This window comes from Bos indicus, chromosome 14 (assembly GCF_029378745.1).
Source record: "Bos indicus isolate NIAB-ARS_2022 breed Sahiwal x Tharparkar chromosome 14, NIAB-ARS_B.indTharparkar_mat_pri_1.0, whole genome shotgun sequence".
Classification (NCBI taxonomy): Eukaryota; Metazoa; Chordata; class Mammalia; order Artiodactyla; family Bovidae; genus Bos; species Bos indicus.
In genome coordinates this window covers 77,723,774-77,741,920 of record NC_091773.1, presented here as the reverse complement: position 1 = coordinate 77,741,920, position 18,147 = coordinate 77,723,774, and the positions used below count along the sequence as shown (strand labels likewise).

Sequence of the window (18,147 nt, the reverse complement as noted above, 5' to 3'; positions counted from 1 at the left end):
AAGCGACTTAGCAGCAGCAGATGTGCTGTTAAATCTGGAAAATTATTCCTCACCTTATTCCATCCCCGGCTTCCATGTTTTCCCTTTAAGATGATATGCTCAGTTGCTCAGTCGTGTCCAGCTCTTTGCAGCCCGTGGACTGTAGCCCGCCAGGCTCCTCTGTCCATGGAAATTTTCAGGCAAGAATACTGGAGTGGGTTGCCACTTCCTACTGCAGAAGATCTTCTGACCCAGGCATCGAACCTGCATCTCTTGCGTCGGCAGGCAGGATCTTTGCCACTATGAATAACTAAAATGGAGGTGGGGGCTGAATTCCCATAATATATATAACACAAGTAAAATATGCATGGGCTATTAAAAGGACAGTCTTGTATCATGCACATACCAAAAAAAAAAAGTTGGCCAAACGCTTTGCCAAGTAGAATCTGACTCTTAAGACTATGCTGGTTTTATATGTGGCCTTACTGCTCTATTTTGTTACCGTATTTCCCAAGCTTTCAAAAAAAGTTTGGGGAAATATTCTTAATGTTCAGCCCAGCAGATATTACTGTAGATGCTGGCTTCAAAAGTTCATGTAAGCTTAAGATTTCACTGTATCATACCTATTTAAGCAGTATAAATACTTAACTAGTGTTATTTAACTAAGGCTAAAAGGAAGTTCTGAGAGTCTCAGAAATGATATGAGCCTGAATGAAAGCAAAATTAACTTGAGCAGAATTTGTTAATGAGAATAGAGTGAATACATTTACCCTGTTGTAAGATCTACTAACACACGTGTTTAGTTGCTCACTCGCGTCTGACTCTCTGTGGCCCTATGGACTGTAGCCCACCAGGCTCCTCTGTGCATGTAATTCTCCAGGCAAGAATACTGGAGTGGGTTGCCATTCCCTTCTTTAAGGGGTCTTCTTGACCCAGGAGTGAAACCAGGTCTCCTGCATTGCAGGCAGATTCTTGACCATCTAAGCCACCAGGAAAGCCCTTGAGGATTAAATGATGTTATATATATCTGTATCTCTGTATATAAAACTGATAGATATATTACCTCATTTAATCCTCAAAAACCCTGTGCAGTAAGTTATGTCACCTCCATTTTACAGAATAAGAACCAGAGCCCAAGGTCACCAAGTCCCAGCATTCTGACTCCACAGCCCACTCTCTTGGCTGCTGTATTGCAAGATCAGTAGTGTTCCTAAAATGTAAAAATCTTTATTTCTTAATTTTTTTTGACCAGGTGATACACTTTTGGCCATTCAAGCACCTTCTGGTACACAACTGGAGGTACCTATTCCAGAAATGGTACGTACGTAGGATAGCTTTTGTTAAAATGGATCTGCTGTTTCATGAGGGACAAACATTTTCTGGAGCTGAACATGAGCTAATTGTAAACACTTTCAAGTTACTGCTTTTAAGTTGTCTGTAAGTATTCATATCTGAAGTTAGATGTCTTCAGTACTTTTGCAAAATTATGGATGTGACTGATCATTTAACATATTAGTTTTTGAAAAATCTTATTTGAGCTAGAAGACATCAAGGAATGAGTGATGATACAGTCAATAACCTTAAAAAATCAGCTTGACCAATCTACAGCCAATATAACAATCCTGAGGAAAAAGTTCACTTTAAATATCAACAATAATATACTGCTTTAAATTAGGTCTTTTAAAAAACATTTTCTGGCTTATTGAGTCAAAGATATCTGTTGACTCTATGCTAATATAAATTTCACGATTTTCATTTTCAAATTTCCTAAAACAGATTTGAAAACTAACAATTTAAAAAGGTGGAAAAAAATTACTGTTACTTCCTATTACCTCCTTTGCTTCTCCCAGCCATCCTAGAAGTTCCTATTTAGGCATTTATAGCTCCTGAAGCCTCGATACAAATTACCTTTTTGAAATGGAGGGGATTTACATTTATATCTCTGTAGGAAAAATCAGTTGTCTTTGTGCTTTGCTGAATGGAAAAAAGTTTTGCCTTGTGAAACCTGCTGTTTAAGACCCCATGCTGAGATGACCACCATAAGCATGGCCGCCGCCAAAGAGAGAGCATCCACAGCTGAGGGAAACGCTCTGAGCACTGCTCAGCACAGTGGGTCATTACAGCAAAAATAGGTGCCTTCCAGCATTCTACAGCTGGGAGTTCTTGATGACCAGTATTTGAGAAAAGCTTACTTTCTAGGGTCAAGAGCTTTGTAATCCTCAATGTCCCATTCTACTCCTGGTCGCTACACTATTTTGATTTAACGACTTACTTTTGTTGTATTTAGTTAGTCCCTATAGCTTTGCCTTTCTTTAAATGAAAATATGGTAACACATTTATAGTAGACTTGGAAAAAACAGAACAAGGTTACAGAGAGTTCCCTCATGTATGGATGTTCCATTAGTTATTTTTTTAAGTAGATAAAGATTTTTAGTTGGAATTTCAACATGAAACTCTCAAGAATAGAATGCACACACAGAGAAGTAGAAGGATACGTAGTTGCCTGTCTCATTTTTAATGTTTCACGTTGGTTAGAGGTGTTAACCTTTGTTCATTTGTTTATGCCCAATAACTTCAAAGGGTCAGAATGGACAAAAGAAATACCAGATCAATCTAAAGAGTCATTCAGGACCTATCCACGTGCTGCTTATAAATAAAGAGTCCAGCTCATCTAAGCCCGTGGTTTTCCCAGTGCCCCCCCCAGACGACCTCGCGCAGCCTCCCTCTCAGCCTCCTACCCCAGTGCCTCCACACAAGCCCAGCTCGGCCGTCCAGAGCCTGCCTGAGCCACCTGTCTCTGAACGAAGCCAGCCTCTCCAGCACACGCCAGCCACAGACTTGTCTTCAGGTGAGTTCACAGCCATTGTTTTCAAAAGCAGAGAAGAAAATATGAAGACTGCATTGGACAAGTTAGAGAGCATTTTTGACTCTCTCAGTTGTGATGTTATTCTCTTGTCTAGTTTAGGAGACAAAATAGTAAACCTAATCAACAAGTCATAATTTTGTGTCTCCTATGTGCCCAGCACTGGAATATGTATTATGAGGAAAATTTAAAAACAGATCCTGTCTTTAATTATATTCTGTTGTTTAGTCGCTAAGTCGTGTCTGAGACGCCTTGCTACCCCATGGACTGTAGCCGCTAAGTTCCTCTGTCCATGGGATTTTCCAGGCAAGAATACTGGAGTGGGTTGCCCGTTCCCTCTCCGTTTAATTGTATTACTACTACTTGTTTCATAGACTGTGTAAATATATATGTATTTACAGTTTTCCTTAGGATTCCATTTTGGAATTAAACCATATTTGTTCTTTTTGCTGTCAAAATATATAAAAAGAAACGTAAAAAAACTTTTATCACATTTGTTTCCAGCAGGATCTATTAGTGGAGATATCATTGATGAGTTAATGTCTTCTGATGGTAAGTAGTTCAAAAAAAATAACTAAACTTACATATTAATAATGCTTTTCTAGAATTTATGAGTGGCCTTATGATTTAAAAGACATGAAGAACCTGTATTTTTTAACTGCTTAATGTACTGTGATGGTTCATGAAAGTTACAGTTAAGTTATAGGCATCATGAAGCATTTCTTTGCCTGCATTTTTATGCAAAATAACTCATAAGGGGATACTTAATCACGTTTACAGAATAAACTTCTATACTGTTGGCATACTAGCCCTTTTCACACCTGAAGAATCTGGCCAAGAAGAGCAAAACAATATATCTGAGTCAACAAGAAATCTGAAAACTTAGTTTTGTAAATATGCCCATCATGGCCAATTTCTGTGTTAGCCACATCATCTAACCAGAAATAATTCCTAAAAATCAGCTAATTTTAAAATTGTAGTTACTTTTAACAGTTACTCTCTGGGCCTCTGCTTCCTGTAAGTTCTTGGATTCCTAACACATACCCACGGCAGCTGTTAAATTAGCAAGCATTCTGCTGCTGCTGCTGCTGCTGCTGCTGCTAAGTTGCTTCAGTCGTGTCCGACTCTGTTCGACCCCATAGACGGCAGCCTACCAGGCTCCCCCATCCCTGGGATTCTCCAGGCAAGAACACTGGAGTGGGTTGCCATTTCCTTCTCCAGTGCATGAAGTGAAAAGTGAAAGTGAAGTCGCTCAGTTGTGTCCGACTCTTAGCAACCCCATAGACGGCAGCCTGCCAGGCTCCTCTGCCCACGGGATTTTCCAGGCAAGAGTACTGGAGTTGGGTGCCATCGCCTTCTCTGAACAAGCTTTCCTAGTAACCACTTAAGAGACTTATCAAACATTTCTGTAAAAGCAGAGAATTTCAGCATATTTATTAATTTATGTCTGATTCCTTTCTCTGTTTTCAAAGTGGTAGCTTATTTAGCAGATCAGAGAAAATACTCTAATGTTTCTGAATCATTTTAGTGATGAATTCAACCAATAAAATTTCTAACTTCTGTTTCCCAAGCTAAACCTATAATCAGTGCATAAAATGTTTTTAAATAAGAATCTTTGAAGATACACACAAAACACAAATTATTAATTTGATCATTACATTTCCTGTTGTATTTTTTTAATTTCCTGTATAACATGGGAAGCATAATTTGGTTTGATGTTTTTGATAGTGTTTTATCTAAGACATCATTACCTGTATGCAGAAACCATCTTTAACACTGCATTTGTGTTTTTGCTTGCAGTGTTTCCGCTCTTACGGCTTTCTCCGACCCCAGCAGATGACTACAACTTTAATTTAGATGATAATGAAGGCGTTTGTGATCTGTTTGATGTTCAGATACTAAATTATTAGATTCCATGGAAACTTGGGACTGTTATCTACCTCTAACTGTGTAACATTTTAGACTTCTTAATAACCTAAGTATTTAAAATAATGAATGTAACACCTTTTTAGTTCACTGATTCTGAAATGTTCTTCCCTAATACTTTATTTTTGCTTCACAAAACTTCAACCATAAAAACAAAGGATTCTGACTGTTTCAGGAGAAAAAATGATTTCACATCCACCAACCCTCCACACCCTCAAGTAATTACTTTCTGAAATTTCAACTTTTCTTCCCATTCTGAACCCTTCTGTTTTCTTCCCCTTATATGAGAAGAAAGTTAAAGTAGACTTCAGGTCATGCGAAACAAGAAAGTTGGCCAAGGGCTCACCACTTGTTCTGTCTTCCACTTGTACTGCCACAAGACCGTCCGTGTTCCTTTGTGTCCTCCAATCCAGACATTCACTGCCACTTATAACGTGAAGGGTGTAAACTAGGATATATTAACTGTTTCAGTGAACAGAGTTTGTGAAGTGCCTTCTGTTTTAGCACTTTAAGTTTATCACATTTTGTTGACTTCTGACATTCCACTTTCCTAGGTTATAGGAAAGATCTGTTTATGTAGTTTGTTTTTAAAATGTGCCAATGCCTGTACATTAACAAGATTTTTTAAATAAAATTGTATAAAAGATTAAATTTATTGGTCTTTTTGGGGAATTTGATGCATCATTGGTATATTACAACTGAGCCATTAATCTGGTAGCTTCATCAACATTAACTGGTACATTTTCATGACACTGCTGAGGTATCTAGAGAGAAGAAATTACATTTTAAAATTGAGATAACAACTGTAAACAAAAATGACAGTCTACTGACATATATTCCAATATAATTTCTTCCAGTTGTACTTTTGGAAGTAGAACAGTAAATTCCCATATTTAGACTCAATGTTTTAAAGTCTGAATGTGCTATACATACTACAGAGCCAAGTACTAAAAATTACAATCAATATGGGCTTTGAAAATTCGGAATTTAATTTATTAGCCAGAACAAAAGCAAGTGATTTCTACTCACCAGTTGTTTCTGCAGAGGTTCAAGGGAAAGGCCTTTTGAGAAGTTTGCCAGTTCCTTCTGTATATCTATAAAAGCTTTATTCACTCTGTTAACTTTTTCATCATTCACAATGTTTATCTTTTAAAAAAAGAAAAGAGCAATAATTCATGATCTTAAATCCATTACAGATAAAATATAGGCAACTTTAATCTTATTAAACCCCCAAATCTATAAACTCTTGTCCATCCTACCAATTTGTGCAGATAATTCACACTAAAATTTTTAGTCTTATTGAGACACTTTAGACAAAAAGGTTCTGTTTAAAAAAAAAAAAAAGAATTATGTAGCTATACCTTCTACCTTGACTTTTCCTGGTATAAGCAGGCCAAAACATGTGCCTATAATCTTTCCAGGCTATGACGCTACCATCTCTTATCTGTGAAACGAGGACCCTGGATAGAACCCTTCGAGAGTCCCAACAGCACCTCTCCGAATCCTCCTTGACGGCAGCACCTGGCCGTCTCCTGAGAACAGTGGCCCGTGCAGCCCTCCGTGCTTGAGTCTACAAGGCTGGGGGGGGGGGGGGGGGGCATTCTGTTCACTGCTGCGCCCCAACCGTTTCTCCTTCAAACTCCCAGCTGCTCTGCGCCTTACGCGCCAGGACATTCTGACATCCTTCTCACTACTGTCACCTACCTAAACCATGATTACTTACTCCTTTGTGAAAGATCTCAAACGTTGGCTCACTGACCCCCCACATGCCTGGCATCACTGCTTAGTGGCTTCAACAAGAACCTACCTGATGGCCACTTAATCTTTTCAGGTCCTCGACTCCAGGGATCTTTCCCACGACTTAACCTTGCCATCACTGCCATGTGGTACCTTAGGCTGCACCACCTCCTGTCCCTCTAGTTCACTTAGTTTATTAGTAATTCTTAAATCTCACTGAAACCTTTTCTAAGTTCACTACTGTTCACATGTTCCACCTCCACTTCTTTAGCCTACACAGATCCCATGACCACTCGTCAGTCACTCCTTACACCCTCTTAACTGTCCGCCTTTCCCTTGATCAGACTTGTGTGGCAACTTGGTTAAACTCAACCATCAGCCTTTTCTGAGCCTGAAACGGAAGCTGTAGCAAGTCACAACTGGCTGCCTGGCTTCACTTAAGTTCATTTCCACCAACTTCAATTTACCTTTTTTACGTGCTGCCTGGCAATCTTACCCTAGTAAGTTAGGCTACTTTCTGAGAAAATTATTTGATACTTTCTCCAACCAGGCTGCCTACCCACAGGTCTTTTCCAGTAGCGTCCACGAAGCTTCTGGGACTTCCTGTCTAAACAAAGTAATCTTTCCCAAATACACCAAGCTCTTCCCCAACTGGAGGCCTTTGCACTCACTATTCTCCCTGCCTAAAACATGCTGCTGCTCCCAATGCTTCACTGCTCTTGGCGTCACTAGCTCCTGTCACTCAGGTCTTGGCTTCAGCATCAACCTTGAAGTCAATTCTATCTACAGTGGTCACCCCAAACTCCAGTCATATCATTCAGCTTTATTTCCCTTTTAGCATTTCCAAAGACAAGAAACTGCTCCACCAAAAAGTTTAATTCAGCTAGTTCATGAAGACTGAAAGATAAAATGTTACATTTCTATGGCCCATTATGATAATTAGTAAGTCCTTGAGAGCTGACTCCATCTAGTACTTAAGCTTGAAAACATTTCCTTGAATCATCTTCTTAAGGTGTCTACTTGAAATTTCTCATTCCCCAAATATTTTGAAAAGAAGATAAAGCAACTCTTTTCATTTTGTATTTTAAGAAACAAAATATTTTATCTCCTATTTTCAGGTTTTTATTTGAGCTCTAGGTATCTCCAGAGAAATAAGAATTAACTGAGGAGAAAAAGAATGGGTGCTGACTGACATTCCATGTCTTGGCTCTGTTAAGAGCTTCTTGAATATATATAAATTTACAGAGAACTTTTCCATAACATTTTTTTTTTTTTTTATGATTTCCAGGCTCTGAGAATTAACTGTTACTTGGAGCCTCATACATTTGCCGTTAAAATGTTTTCCTTTTGCACATTTGGATTCAAGAAAGGGAGGTTATTTTTCTTCATCATTTTTCTTTTTAAAACAAATACTTAAAATCATCTTGCTTTTTTGTAGGAAAGGCTAAGAACCTGTTTTAAATATTAACATTCAGCTTTTCAGTAGCTTTACAATTATGCTTTGCTTGTAAACAGTAAAGTCAGAGTGCTTAAGTGATACTCACCTTCTTAAGATTAGTGGTAACTGGTTTTGCTTTATTTTTAACCTTAAAGCTTTTTTGGCTGGCTATGTGGAATACATTCCTGGACTTCTGCCCTCTTAGTTTGTTCTTGGCCATTGTCTAGGAAAAAAAGAAAGAGCTCAATTAAGTTGCCCACACTTATGAACTGTAAATCAATTAAAATTTAGGAAGGTACCGATTAAATTTAAGAAGATCCACCTTGCTCCTGATTATTTTCAAAACTGCTACTTGTATTAAATTCCATGTCTTTTGGTCCTACAGATTTTCCTGTTTGAGTGCAGAGAGTATCTAATTCTTTTCTGCATCTCTGGCACCTGGACTGTAAGAGGTTCCACATTAATTTCTGCCAGTTAGATACATTAAGTAATATTACCAACACAACAATGGTTTTTTTTCAACTTTCTGTGGCATCTGACAATGCTAACCATTACAACCCATCCTTCTGCTAGTTTACATATTGATATTCCACTGGGGTTCCTTTCATACTCTTAAGACTGGCTCCTTTCTTCTTCTTTCATTCCTTTTTACTTGCCCCATTTTCACTCCTGTGTGCACCTCCTCAAAGTTAGTCGCTAGTCATGTCTTTGCAACCCCATGGACTGCAGCCCTCCAGACTCCTCTATCCATGGGATGCTCCAGGCAAGAATACTGGAGTTGGTTGCCATGCCCTCCTCCAGGGGATCTTCCCAACCCAGAAATTGAACTCTGGTCCCCTGCATTGCAGGAAGATTATTTACCTCTGAATTACCAGAAAAGCCCCAGCTCCTCAAAATCAGTACTTAATCTTGCACATCCAAATCCCAGCCTTACTTTCATGACTTCCATATCACTTCTGTGTGAATGGTTCTTGCCTAAAAACTTTAGATGTTATCTTTGTTCTACAGCTAAACACACTAAGCCTATAAATTCTACTTTTGATGTTGAGAAACATCTCTCAAACCTGTCTTTAACAATGCACATGAGGAACAATTTCAAAAATATTAACAGTTAAGATTTATTAAGCTTTGACTACATGTACAAGCACTATGCTAACATTTTATGTGCTTTACTTCTTACAAAAATACTTTGTGGGAGGTACTATTTCATCCTCATTTTATGGATTAAAAAACTGATGCAAAGAGAAGTTAATCTACCCATTGTCACACTGTTAGTAGTCAGGGGATGCCACGATTCAAAGCCAGGAAGACTAGATCCTGAGCTCTCGTTATGTGATATGGCCTCACATATACATAAAAATGCAACACAAAACCATGATTTAGTACTGCCTAGTTCAGGACTAGGTTATTGCTTTAGTCCCTGGGACTATTTGGTTAGACTCTAGGTTGGACAAACTTTAATCACAGACCAAATCAGGTCAGGCACCTGCCTCTGTAAATGACTTTATTAGAACGCAGCTCTGTCCACTTAATTATGTATGTATTGTCTGTGGCTGCTTTCCTGCTACAACTGTGGCTTGCAAAGCCAAAAATCCTTACTATTTGGCCCTTTAAAGAAAAGACTGTCAAGCCCTGGCTTAAACCATATGCATTCAAGTCTGTCCTGCACGGTGGTACACAATGAACAGTCCCAATGTTAAAATCCTTCAATGGCTTCTCCAGCCCACAAAAAGCAATATTCTCCGTCCTGACATGTTGCAGGAAACCTCATTCTAGCATAAATGTGTCAAAGGTATCTTCTGCTATATCTCTGTAGCCACCTTAGAATACTAATTAATCTCTGAAGACTCTGCACATTCTTCCTTTCTTCCCTTTGCTCACATCGTATCTCTTTCAATGTCAAACTTTAGGAAACAGAAACGGCAAAGCTTCCTGAATCCTAATAGTACTCCTAATAAAAAAAAAAAAAAGAACACAGTAGAAAATACGTATTATAGAAGCAGAAAATACACATAGAAAGTCACCCCAAATTAAAGTCCTTCCAATAAGTAACCAGAATCCGATCATTCATTAACCAATTACTACGTGCCAAGTGCGGTACAGAACTCATATGCATCATATGAAACATATACAAACACAAGACACATAGACAGGGGCTGAGACTGGCAGCATAAAGCGGAGTGAGCAGACGGAAAGATCCAACGGGCCTGGGGACTCGAGGAAGGCTCGTGCAGAAGGTGACAGCTAGCGGGGTACAGGGCGGGGACAGGGGTCGCCCGTGACGACCCCGTGGAAACGAATGACAAAACAAAGACTGTACACTGGTCCCCCGCCCCGGGCTGAGGGCCCAGGACTCGGCCTTCCGGCCTGAGCCCGCGGGCCGGCGGCCGAGGACAGCCGCCCAAGGCAGCAAGCGACCGAGCCGACCTCCGGACGGCAGCGGCCCGCAAGGCCCGCCCCCGCCCCGCGAAGCTTCGCGCTAGCGCCCGGGAAGTGTCCTTTACTAACCTCTCACCAGGCCTCCAACACCCTCGTAGAGCCTCTCAGGTTCCAAGTAACACCATCTGCACGCGCGAGACCCGGAAGTTCCGGGATGAGAGGGCCTGTCAAAGGGCCTCCTCAGGGCCGCGGTTCCGCCCCCGAGCGAAGCCCCGCCCGCAGAGCGTGGTCCCGTCCCAGAGCTTGGGGGCGGGAACAGGGGTAAGCCCCGCCCACAGAGCGTGGTTCCGCCCCAGAGCTCGGTGGGTAGACAGCGGTACGGCCCGCCCACAGAGCGTGGTTCCGTCCAGGAGCTCGGGGGCTGGACACAGGTAAGCCCCGCCCCTAGGGCGCGGTCCGGCCCAGGAGCTCGGTGGCTGGACAAGGGTAAGCCCCGCCCACAGAGCGTAATCCCATCCCAGAGCTCGGTGGGTGGACAGAAGTAAGCCCCGCCCACAGAGCGCGGTCCCGTCCCAGAGCTCGGTCCGTAGACGGCTATAAGCCCCGCCCTTTCCGCCCACGCTGGTTCCCAGCCACTCGACGTAGGGCCGCCCACAGGGCCGTCTCCGCCGCGGAGCTCCCGCCCCTGAACGCTGCGCAGCCCCGCTCGCAGCGCGGAGTCCCGCACGTTAGCGCGTCTGGCCCGGTGCTACCTTGAGGCGCTCTACTTGGGGGAGACGCCGAAGACGGGAGCGCCTCGAGCTCCTCGCGCGGGCTCGCTTACAGAAGCCAGGTGGCGCGTCTTGGTCACCGCGCGGGCCGTCTCACAGCGGTCGCCCCTCGGCCGCGTCCTGCGGGCTGGCCGGGACGCGCTCCCGGGACGCGGCGCCGGGCGCCGCTGGGGGCGCCCCAGGCTCGCTGGGCGGCGCAGAGCGCCTAGGGGCTGAGCGGATCCAGGGCTAGCGCTGGGACTTCTAGGGGAGGACTGTAATGAGACGGAGCTGAAGTGCTTTCCTCAGTCAGATGAGAACTTCTGACAGCGCGGCAGACGCACAGCAAAGTAAACAAGCCGCGCAGCAAGAATGAAGTGAGAGCTGCCCCGTCGTGTCCGTGGGATTCTCCAGGCCGGAACACTGGAGTGGCTATTTCCCTCTCCAGTACTGAAAGCTACCCTTCAATGAAATATGCGTTTCTTGTGAGGAGCCAATTATCGTGAAAAGTTTCATGATTTATTATAGGAGTGCAGAGTCTTTTCTTCCTTTAACCCCTCAGTGACAGAAGAATTTGTTTTCAGACTAAGAAGAAACATCTATAACATATTCTGTATAATAAAGTAGGGCAGACAGGACCTTCCATCTTTTTGGCTAGGTCAGATTCCTGGAAATATCTGTAGAATAAGAATAAGTAACACTGCAGTGAAGGAAAAACGACACTTTCTCAGGATATTCTAAAGCTGTAGGAGGTGGATCACAGACTTTATATTGTTATTATTTATTTTCTATAACTTAAATATCATATTACTGGTATGTATGTTTGTTTCTCAACTAGTCCATGTACTCTTCAGGGGCCAGGTTCACTACTCACCTTTATATTTCCATCCAAGATTCCATATTTCCAGTGCATGGAAGGTGTGGCATAAATGAAGTAAAATTTCCTTAAGTATAAGAAGCAGAGAAGAGATTGTAGCCAACACACTAAAAATAACTTTAAAGCTCTATCAACTTTAGCAAGACTGAAAAATACCCAGAACACTTCTTTTTAGCTTCTTGTAGTACTATGCCTTGGAAGTGATAGGTGTTTGACAAATATGTTTTTAATTTAATTAAGCAGATTTTATTCAGAGTAATCTCCTGGCCAAATGCCTAGAAATCCTGCTACTGCTGCTACTGCTAAGTCGCTTCAGTCATGTCCGACTCTGTGCGACCGCAGCCCACCAGGAAATCCTGAACCTGAACTAATTACAGTCGCAAAGGATGGCTTGCGTATGAAATACCTGAAGGTGAGGAACAGTGAAATCCCTATCACAAAGACAATAAAGATAGTCAAAGAGTACATGAAGTCCTTTCACATTTTTTGTGATGCTAGGTTAAAATGCAAGCAATGGTTAAAACTTATAGGAATTGGGAAATACTTAGCAAATGCATGTTTAAAACAGAAAATTGGTAACTGCAAAGGAGGCAGTGAGCTATTATCATTTGGCACTCCAAATTTCAACAGTGTTTAAAGCAAAATTAAAGGCTGCTGTGATTTGTAATTACCATGTTTAGTTGATAATGTAAACACTCAAGTTGTCTAAAGCTCAGCAATGATTTTGAGATTTTTTTTCTGTTGATATTGTTCTGTTCAGCGTCTATATGAGGCAGGAAGCAGATGGGCCCCCCAGGGTAAAGCGACCAAAGGGAAGAGATTGGACCCTGCAGAGACCACATATTTCTCGTCCCAAAGTCAGGAGACCCTCCCTGGCCGCATATGCACAAAAGAGGCTCCTTTGCTGTTCTACCCAGATGCCTTTTCGGTGGAATTCATCTTGGCTAAGATGCGTGCACACACGGGAAGATCCTGAGATATACAGAATATGGACTGTGAGCCCAGGCAAGTCAAAATGAGCAGCCAGAGGAAATCTGGAAGAAATGCGCCACATAAGTGATTTAAACTGCCACCAGGGCGCAACTCGGGGCCTCTGTCTCTGAGTCTGCCCATGTGTCTATCCATATGTACTGTACTTTTCCTCCTAATAAATACTGTACTTGCTTCACCACTCCTGTCTTTGTGGAAGTTCTTCTCTGCAGCGCCAAAGGGCCAGGGCCCTTGTCACTAACTGCCAGTCTAGTCACTGGGATCTGGTGATTTTGCTGTTGTGACCCAGCCTCCATCTCTGGTTGGGAACCCCAGCCCTGCTCCAAGGCGCTGCAGGCCCAGGCCACCCAAGATTATATCTAGACTAAAGTTGACAGTTTCTGACTCTCTTTTTGTGTGGTGTTTGTTCAGAACTATGTTGTTCTGAAATCCTACTAAGAATTACGTAATTGTCTATATTTTGTTAAATAAGATAGAAATTACTGAGGACTATAAAGATTTCATGAACATCTTTTTATCCTTTTGGATTAGAAAAGTCATGAAGAGTGCTTGTAGAAATTAGGGAAATTCAGAAAAACATAAAGAAGGAAGTGAACAGCCAGAAGTTACTGCATTCTGCTTAACTCACCACAGTCTTTCTCTCATTTCGATTACTGTAATAGCTTCCTAACTGGTTCCCCTGCTGTAATCTCTACCCACCCCAGGAGGAATCCCACTAAGATATTAATCAGATCATGTCATTCCTCAGCTCAGAAGTTCCAGTATTTCCCACATCACTCGGGATAAAGGCCAAAGTCCTTACAATAGCCTGTGAAGCCCTATTTGACAACCTTCCTCCCCCAACCTCCTCACCCCATCCCTGAACCCTGAATGCTTTCTTACTTTTCTGCCTGGAGCGCTCGCCCACTAAATATCTGCAAAGCTCCTCCCTCTCCTCTTTGAGTATGTGTTCAGTCGCTCAGTCGTGTCTAACCCCTTGTGACCCCGGGGACTGTAGCCCACCAAGCTCCTCTGTGCATGGGATTTTCCAAGCAAGAATACTGGAGTTGGTTCCTATTTCTTCCTCCAAGGGATCTTCCTGACCCAGAGAGCGAAACACGCACCCCCCACCCCCACCCCCCCCCCCCCGCCGCAACTCCCACCCAAATCCTGTGTCTCCTGGATTGGCAGGCGGATTTTTTGCCTCTGTGCCACCTGGGAACCTCTTTCCTGTCTTCTCTCATACACCCTTGTTTTCAGTGAGGGCTTCACGACTACCTCTGTAAAATCCCAAGGCCTCCCACATCCCTGCCCTCCTTCTCCACCATCTATTATCACCACATAGCATCCCATGTATTTATTTACTTTGCCTATTACCTGTCTCCTCCTGCTAGAATGTGAGCTCCATAAAGGCAAAGCATTTTATCTGGTTTTGTGTGCTGCTGTATTAGTTCTGTAATGCATAATGAATCACTCCAAAATTGAGTTTCTCAAAATAAGAGTCTTCATTTATTTTCTCATGATTTCAGTGGGCTTGGAATTTGTGAGAGGCTTGGCTTGATGGTTCTGGCCCAGGGTTTTTCACGAGATTCAGTTAGATATTGGCCGAGGCTGCAGGCATCTGAGGGCTTGGCTGAGACTGGAGGGTTTTCTTGCAAAGCAACTCACATGGCTGCAAGCTGATGCCAGCTATTGCCAGGTTGCCCCAAATCCCCTCCTGAACTTCTCTGCTGGACTACTTGAGTGTCCTCTGCTGTGGAAGCGGGCTGGTCCCAGACCGAATGACCCAAGAAAGCAAAGGAGAAACTGCAATATCTTTTATGCCCTAGACTCAAAAGTTGTACACCTTTGCTTCCACTGAATTTTTACAGTTACACCTGCTGGCCCTATTAGGTGGAGGAGACCACAAAAGGAGCTGAACACTAGGTGAGGATCATTGAAGACTCTCTTGGAAGCTGGTTAGTGCAGCAGCTGTACCCCCTGTGCCTGTAACAGTGCCTGGCACGCAAAGGGAGCCCAACAGATATTTTTGAACAATGAATAAATTCCACCACTTAACTTTCTAAAAATATGTTTCTTTGCAGCCTTTTTTTCTAAACAGATAAACTATGTTGTTTCTCAAAAATTGGAATTTTTCTTTAGATAATTTATAATTGATAAATATAAACATATATACTTACTAAGCATATTTAAAAATATACTTAGTATCTTTCTAAAGTTACATCTTGTTGATGTTTGATATTATTTCAATCATCTTATCATTTCCATTGTTTCTAGATTTCTTGTTATGAATATGTTGTAATGAACACCCTTCTACATAAACCTTTGAGCAATCTAACTTTCTTGGAGAGCATGACAAGGAATAAGATCTAAGATTATAAATACTTCAGATACTTAAGTTACCAAATTGTTTCCAGAAATAGAAACATATATTTTATGTTTCTACCAACAGTGTATGAACATGCCTATTTCATTGCATCCTTATGAATATGGAATGTTGGTGCCTTTTAAGAAACTGAAGTTTTGGTTAGGAAGAAAGAGCATAAAGACCTTTATAGAATTATATGTCTTTTGAACTTCATTATATGTTTAAAGTGCAGTTTTCTTTCTTTTCTGTTTTTGTCATATCAACAGGTTGTTTAGGAGTGAAAATTGATAAAATTTAGAGGTGAGGGGAGAGAGCCAAGTTGGAAATATGAGTAGCAAGATTCTGACTTGTGCAGCTGAGTGTGTGGTAGTGCCACTTAATGAGAGAGAAATTTGTGAGAAGGAGAATGGGGCGGAGGAGGGGGAGAAGTCACTCCTTTCTGGACCCCTGAACTTGCAGCAGTTGAGTACAGTCCAGGGGATCTAGAACTGTGCTGCCCAGTATAGTAGCCACTGACGCCTACGGCCATCAGTCACTTACAATAAGGCGGGGTGAACAGACAGTCCGTAAGAGTAAAATACAAAACTGATTTAGAAGACTTCCTAAGAAAAGAGAATGTAGAAGATATATTGTTTCACTTAAGATCCAACCAGGAGACAGAAATCACACAATAACTTGAACAGGAAACGTTTACTGTAAAGAATTATTAACTCTAAAAGGGAGTAAGAACACTCTAAAAGTCAGAGAACACTCAGGAACACCCTTTGGCTAAGGGAGAGTTTCCAAGGAAGGACAAGCTTGGCGGTTGGCCTCCTTTCCGAAGTTAGGACTCAGATCAATGGAGAAGCCTGGTTGCAGCCCATTGGGTGGAAGAGAAGTTTCAAGGGTGGCCCAGATCGGAGCTGGTCCATGGTTGCCAGGCAAGCAAAAACACCCTTCCAGGGTACAGAGGAATACATCTGGCGTGCAGGTTGCAAAAGGGACTCAGGGATGGGAAATCAGCTCTGGGCAGGGCGATACACAGCCTAGAGTGTACGGTACGGGTCCTGGTCACGAGGACCGTGGTGGATGCTGTCCGTGGGGCAGACCGCCTGAGGCTGGTGAGCAGCTGGGCACAGCGAGTGGGGGTGTTTCTGTGCCAACAGGGTGGCATGGCAGCTGGACCATGTGGGGTCCACCCTAGGAGGGGCAGAGAGACAATCGCTGGGCTGGGGCTGAGGCTGTGAACTTGCCGAGTGACTGCACACGCTTGGTGTGAGGCTGTGGCAAGGCACCCCTGCAAGCGCACTCACACCAGGGACCCAAGAGGAGCAAGAAGAAAACAGAAGAAAACGCAGCACGCCAGAACCAGGAAGACAGCCTCCCCCCTTACAGAGTCCCTCCACGGAGAAAACATCCTTGTGCTTGCTGCAAAGAGATTCTTAAAGCTCTGTTATCACAGAGCAGGTAGTTCAATGCTGAATTTCATAATGACATTTAATCTAATATTAATCAATCTAATAATAAACTGATAATTGGCACGCTCAATATTTTTTCTATTCATGTTGAAACAATAAGGTTTTGGATATATCAGGTTAAATAAGACACATTACTTAAACAAACATCACTTTTATTTTCACTTTTCTAAAAAAAATGCAAACAGTTGAGAATGTAAAATGTGGATATCCAGCAAAAGTGGATATCTGATCTCTGGAAATTATATCCTAGAAATTGATAGAGGGACTTAGAAGAGCATACAGAGAGAGGAGAGATCTAGGGGGAGGCCCAGTCCCCCCAAATTTAAAGGTTTGTGTGATGGTTAGTTTCTTCTGTCAACCTGACTGGGTTGCCAGGATGTTTGGTCAAGCACTACCCTGGGTGTTTCTGTGGGGCTGTTTTTGCATGAAATTGGCACTGGAATCAGTGGATGGAGTGAAGCAAATTGTCCTCCTTAATGTGTGTGGCTCTTCCCCTTCAACTGAAGGCCTGAATGAAACAAAAAGACTGAGTCTTTCCCAAGTAAGGCAAACTTCCTCCTGCCTGACCACCTATGAACCAGGACAGAAGCTTTTCACGTCCCTCGGACTGGGGCTGAAACACTGGCTCTTCCTGGGTCACTGCCTGCCAGCCTTCAGACTGGGTCTGCACCATTGACTCTTCAGGGTCCTCAGCTTGCTGGTTCATCCTGCAGATCTGGGGACTTGTCAGCTTCCATAATTGTGTGAACCAGTTCCTTATAATAAACGTCTTTACAACACAGACAGCCCACACTGCGTGCGCCTGTATCTCTGGATAAAACTTACTAATATAGTTGAATAGAGAGAGAAAAGGGCTTCCCAGGTGGTACCGCAGTAAAGAATCTGCCTGCCAATACAGGAGATGCAAGAGATACAGTTTTGATCGCTGGATCAGGAAGATCCCCTGGAGAAGGAAATGTCAACCCACTCTAGTGTTCTTGACTGGAAAATTCCAAGGATGGAGGAGCCTGGTGGGAGTCAGACACGACTGAGTCAGACACGACTGAGTGACTGAATACACATGGAGAGAAAAACCCAAGAAACACCAGAGACGATGGGTGGGTAGCCAATGGGAGCTGTAGGAATGTGCTGGGAGAAACTTCCCCCTAAGAGAGAAAATTCTAGAACACATTCTTAGTATGCTGATGGCAATGATGGCAGGGGGTTGGTAACGTCGGTTATAAAGGAGATAATGGTATGTGGAGTGGGAGGTTTTGTTAGGTGTGCAAGGGTGGTGCATCAGACCTTCAGTAGTGGAATGGTGGGATCCACGTGAGGCTGCATCAAGCCTTGCTTGGTACTGAGATAGAGATATGGATACCGTTCTTGATAGAATAGACTGCCCTTTCCTAGAGGACAAAACAGG

At 42.7% G+C, this 18,147-nt stretch overlaps 2 protein-coding genes and 1 long non-coding RNA gene across 6 annotated transcripts in view; 2 read left to right on the top strand and 1 right to left on the bottom strand.

Annotated features, from left to right (window-relative positions):
• The window catches only part of E2F5 (E2F transcription factor 5), a 36,445-nt gene extending 31,026 nt beyond the window's left edge, over positions 1-5,419 (top strand). Inside the window, exons 5-8 of the mRNA XM_019973869.2 lie at positions 1,232-1,296; positions 2,560-2,827; positions 3,347-3,394; positions 4,643-5,419. Coding sequence (XP_019829428.1) covers positions 1,232-1,296; positions 2,560-2,827; positions 3,347-3,394; positions 4,643-4,752 — 491 coding nt within the window. The 3' untranslated portion in view covers positions 4,753-5,419. The remainder of the gene's footprint in view (positions 1-1,231; positions 1,297-2,559; positions 2,828-3,346; positions 3,395-4,642) is intronic.
• Positions 5,403-10,584, bottom strand: RBIS (ribosomal biogenesis factor). Of its 2 annotated transcripts, none has more exons than XM_019973872.2 (4): positions 10,452-10,584; positions 8,050-8,166; positions 5,798-5,914; positions 5,403-5,532 (listed from the first exon to the last, which is right to left on the bottom strand). In XM_019973872.2, the coding sequence occupies exons 2-4, from the start codon at positions 8,161-8,163 to the stop codon at positions 5,461-5,463; spliced, it is 303 nt and encodes a 100-aa protein (XP_019829431.1). In that variant the 5' UTR covers positions 8,164-8,166; positions 10,452-10,584; the 3' UTR covers positions 5,403-5,460. The 2 variants fall into 2 exon arrangements, with proteins under 2 accessions (XP_019829431.1, XP_070659061.1); XM_070802960.1 differs by lacking the exon at positions 10,452-10,584 and adding an exon at positions 9,764-9,894.
• Positions 10,585-10,733: 149 nt separating this feature from the next.
• Positions 10,734-13,119, top strand: LOC109568277 (uncharacterized). Of its 3 annotated transcripts, none has more exons than XR_002182218.2 (3): positions 10,734-11,499; positions 12,192-12,360; positions 12,709-13,119. It is a non-coding gene; the product is annotated as an uncharacterized lncRNA (long non-coding RNA). The 3 variants fall into 3 exon arrangements; XR_002182217.2 differs by having other exon boundaries at positions 10,734-11,556; XR_002182216.2 differs by having other exon boundaries at positions 10,734-12,360.
• The last annotated feature ends 5,028 nt before the right edge of the window (positions 13,120-18,147 follow it).

Excerpts from the sequence above, each read along its gene's own strand:
- RBIS (XM_019973872.2), bottom strand. The coding sequence starts at position 8,163 with ATGGCCAAGAACAAACTAAGAGGGCAGAAGTCCAGGAATGTATTCCAC. Across the intron at positions 5,915-8,049 it reads TTACCACTAATCTTAAGAAG|ATAAACATTGTGAATGATGA; the intron begins GTGAGTATCACT and ends TTTTTTTAAAAG. Across the intron at positions 5,533-5,797 it reads AACCTCTGCAGAAACAACTG|ATACCTCAGCAGTGTCATGA; the intron begins GTGAGTAGAAAT and ends TCTTCTCTCTAG.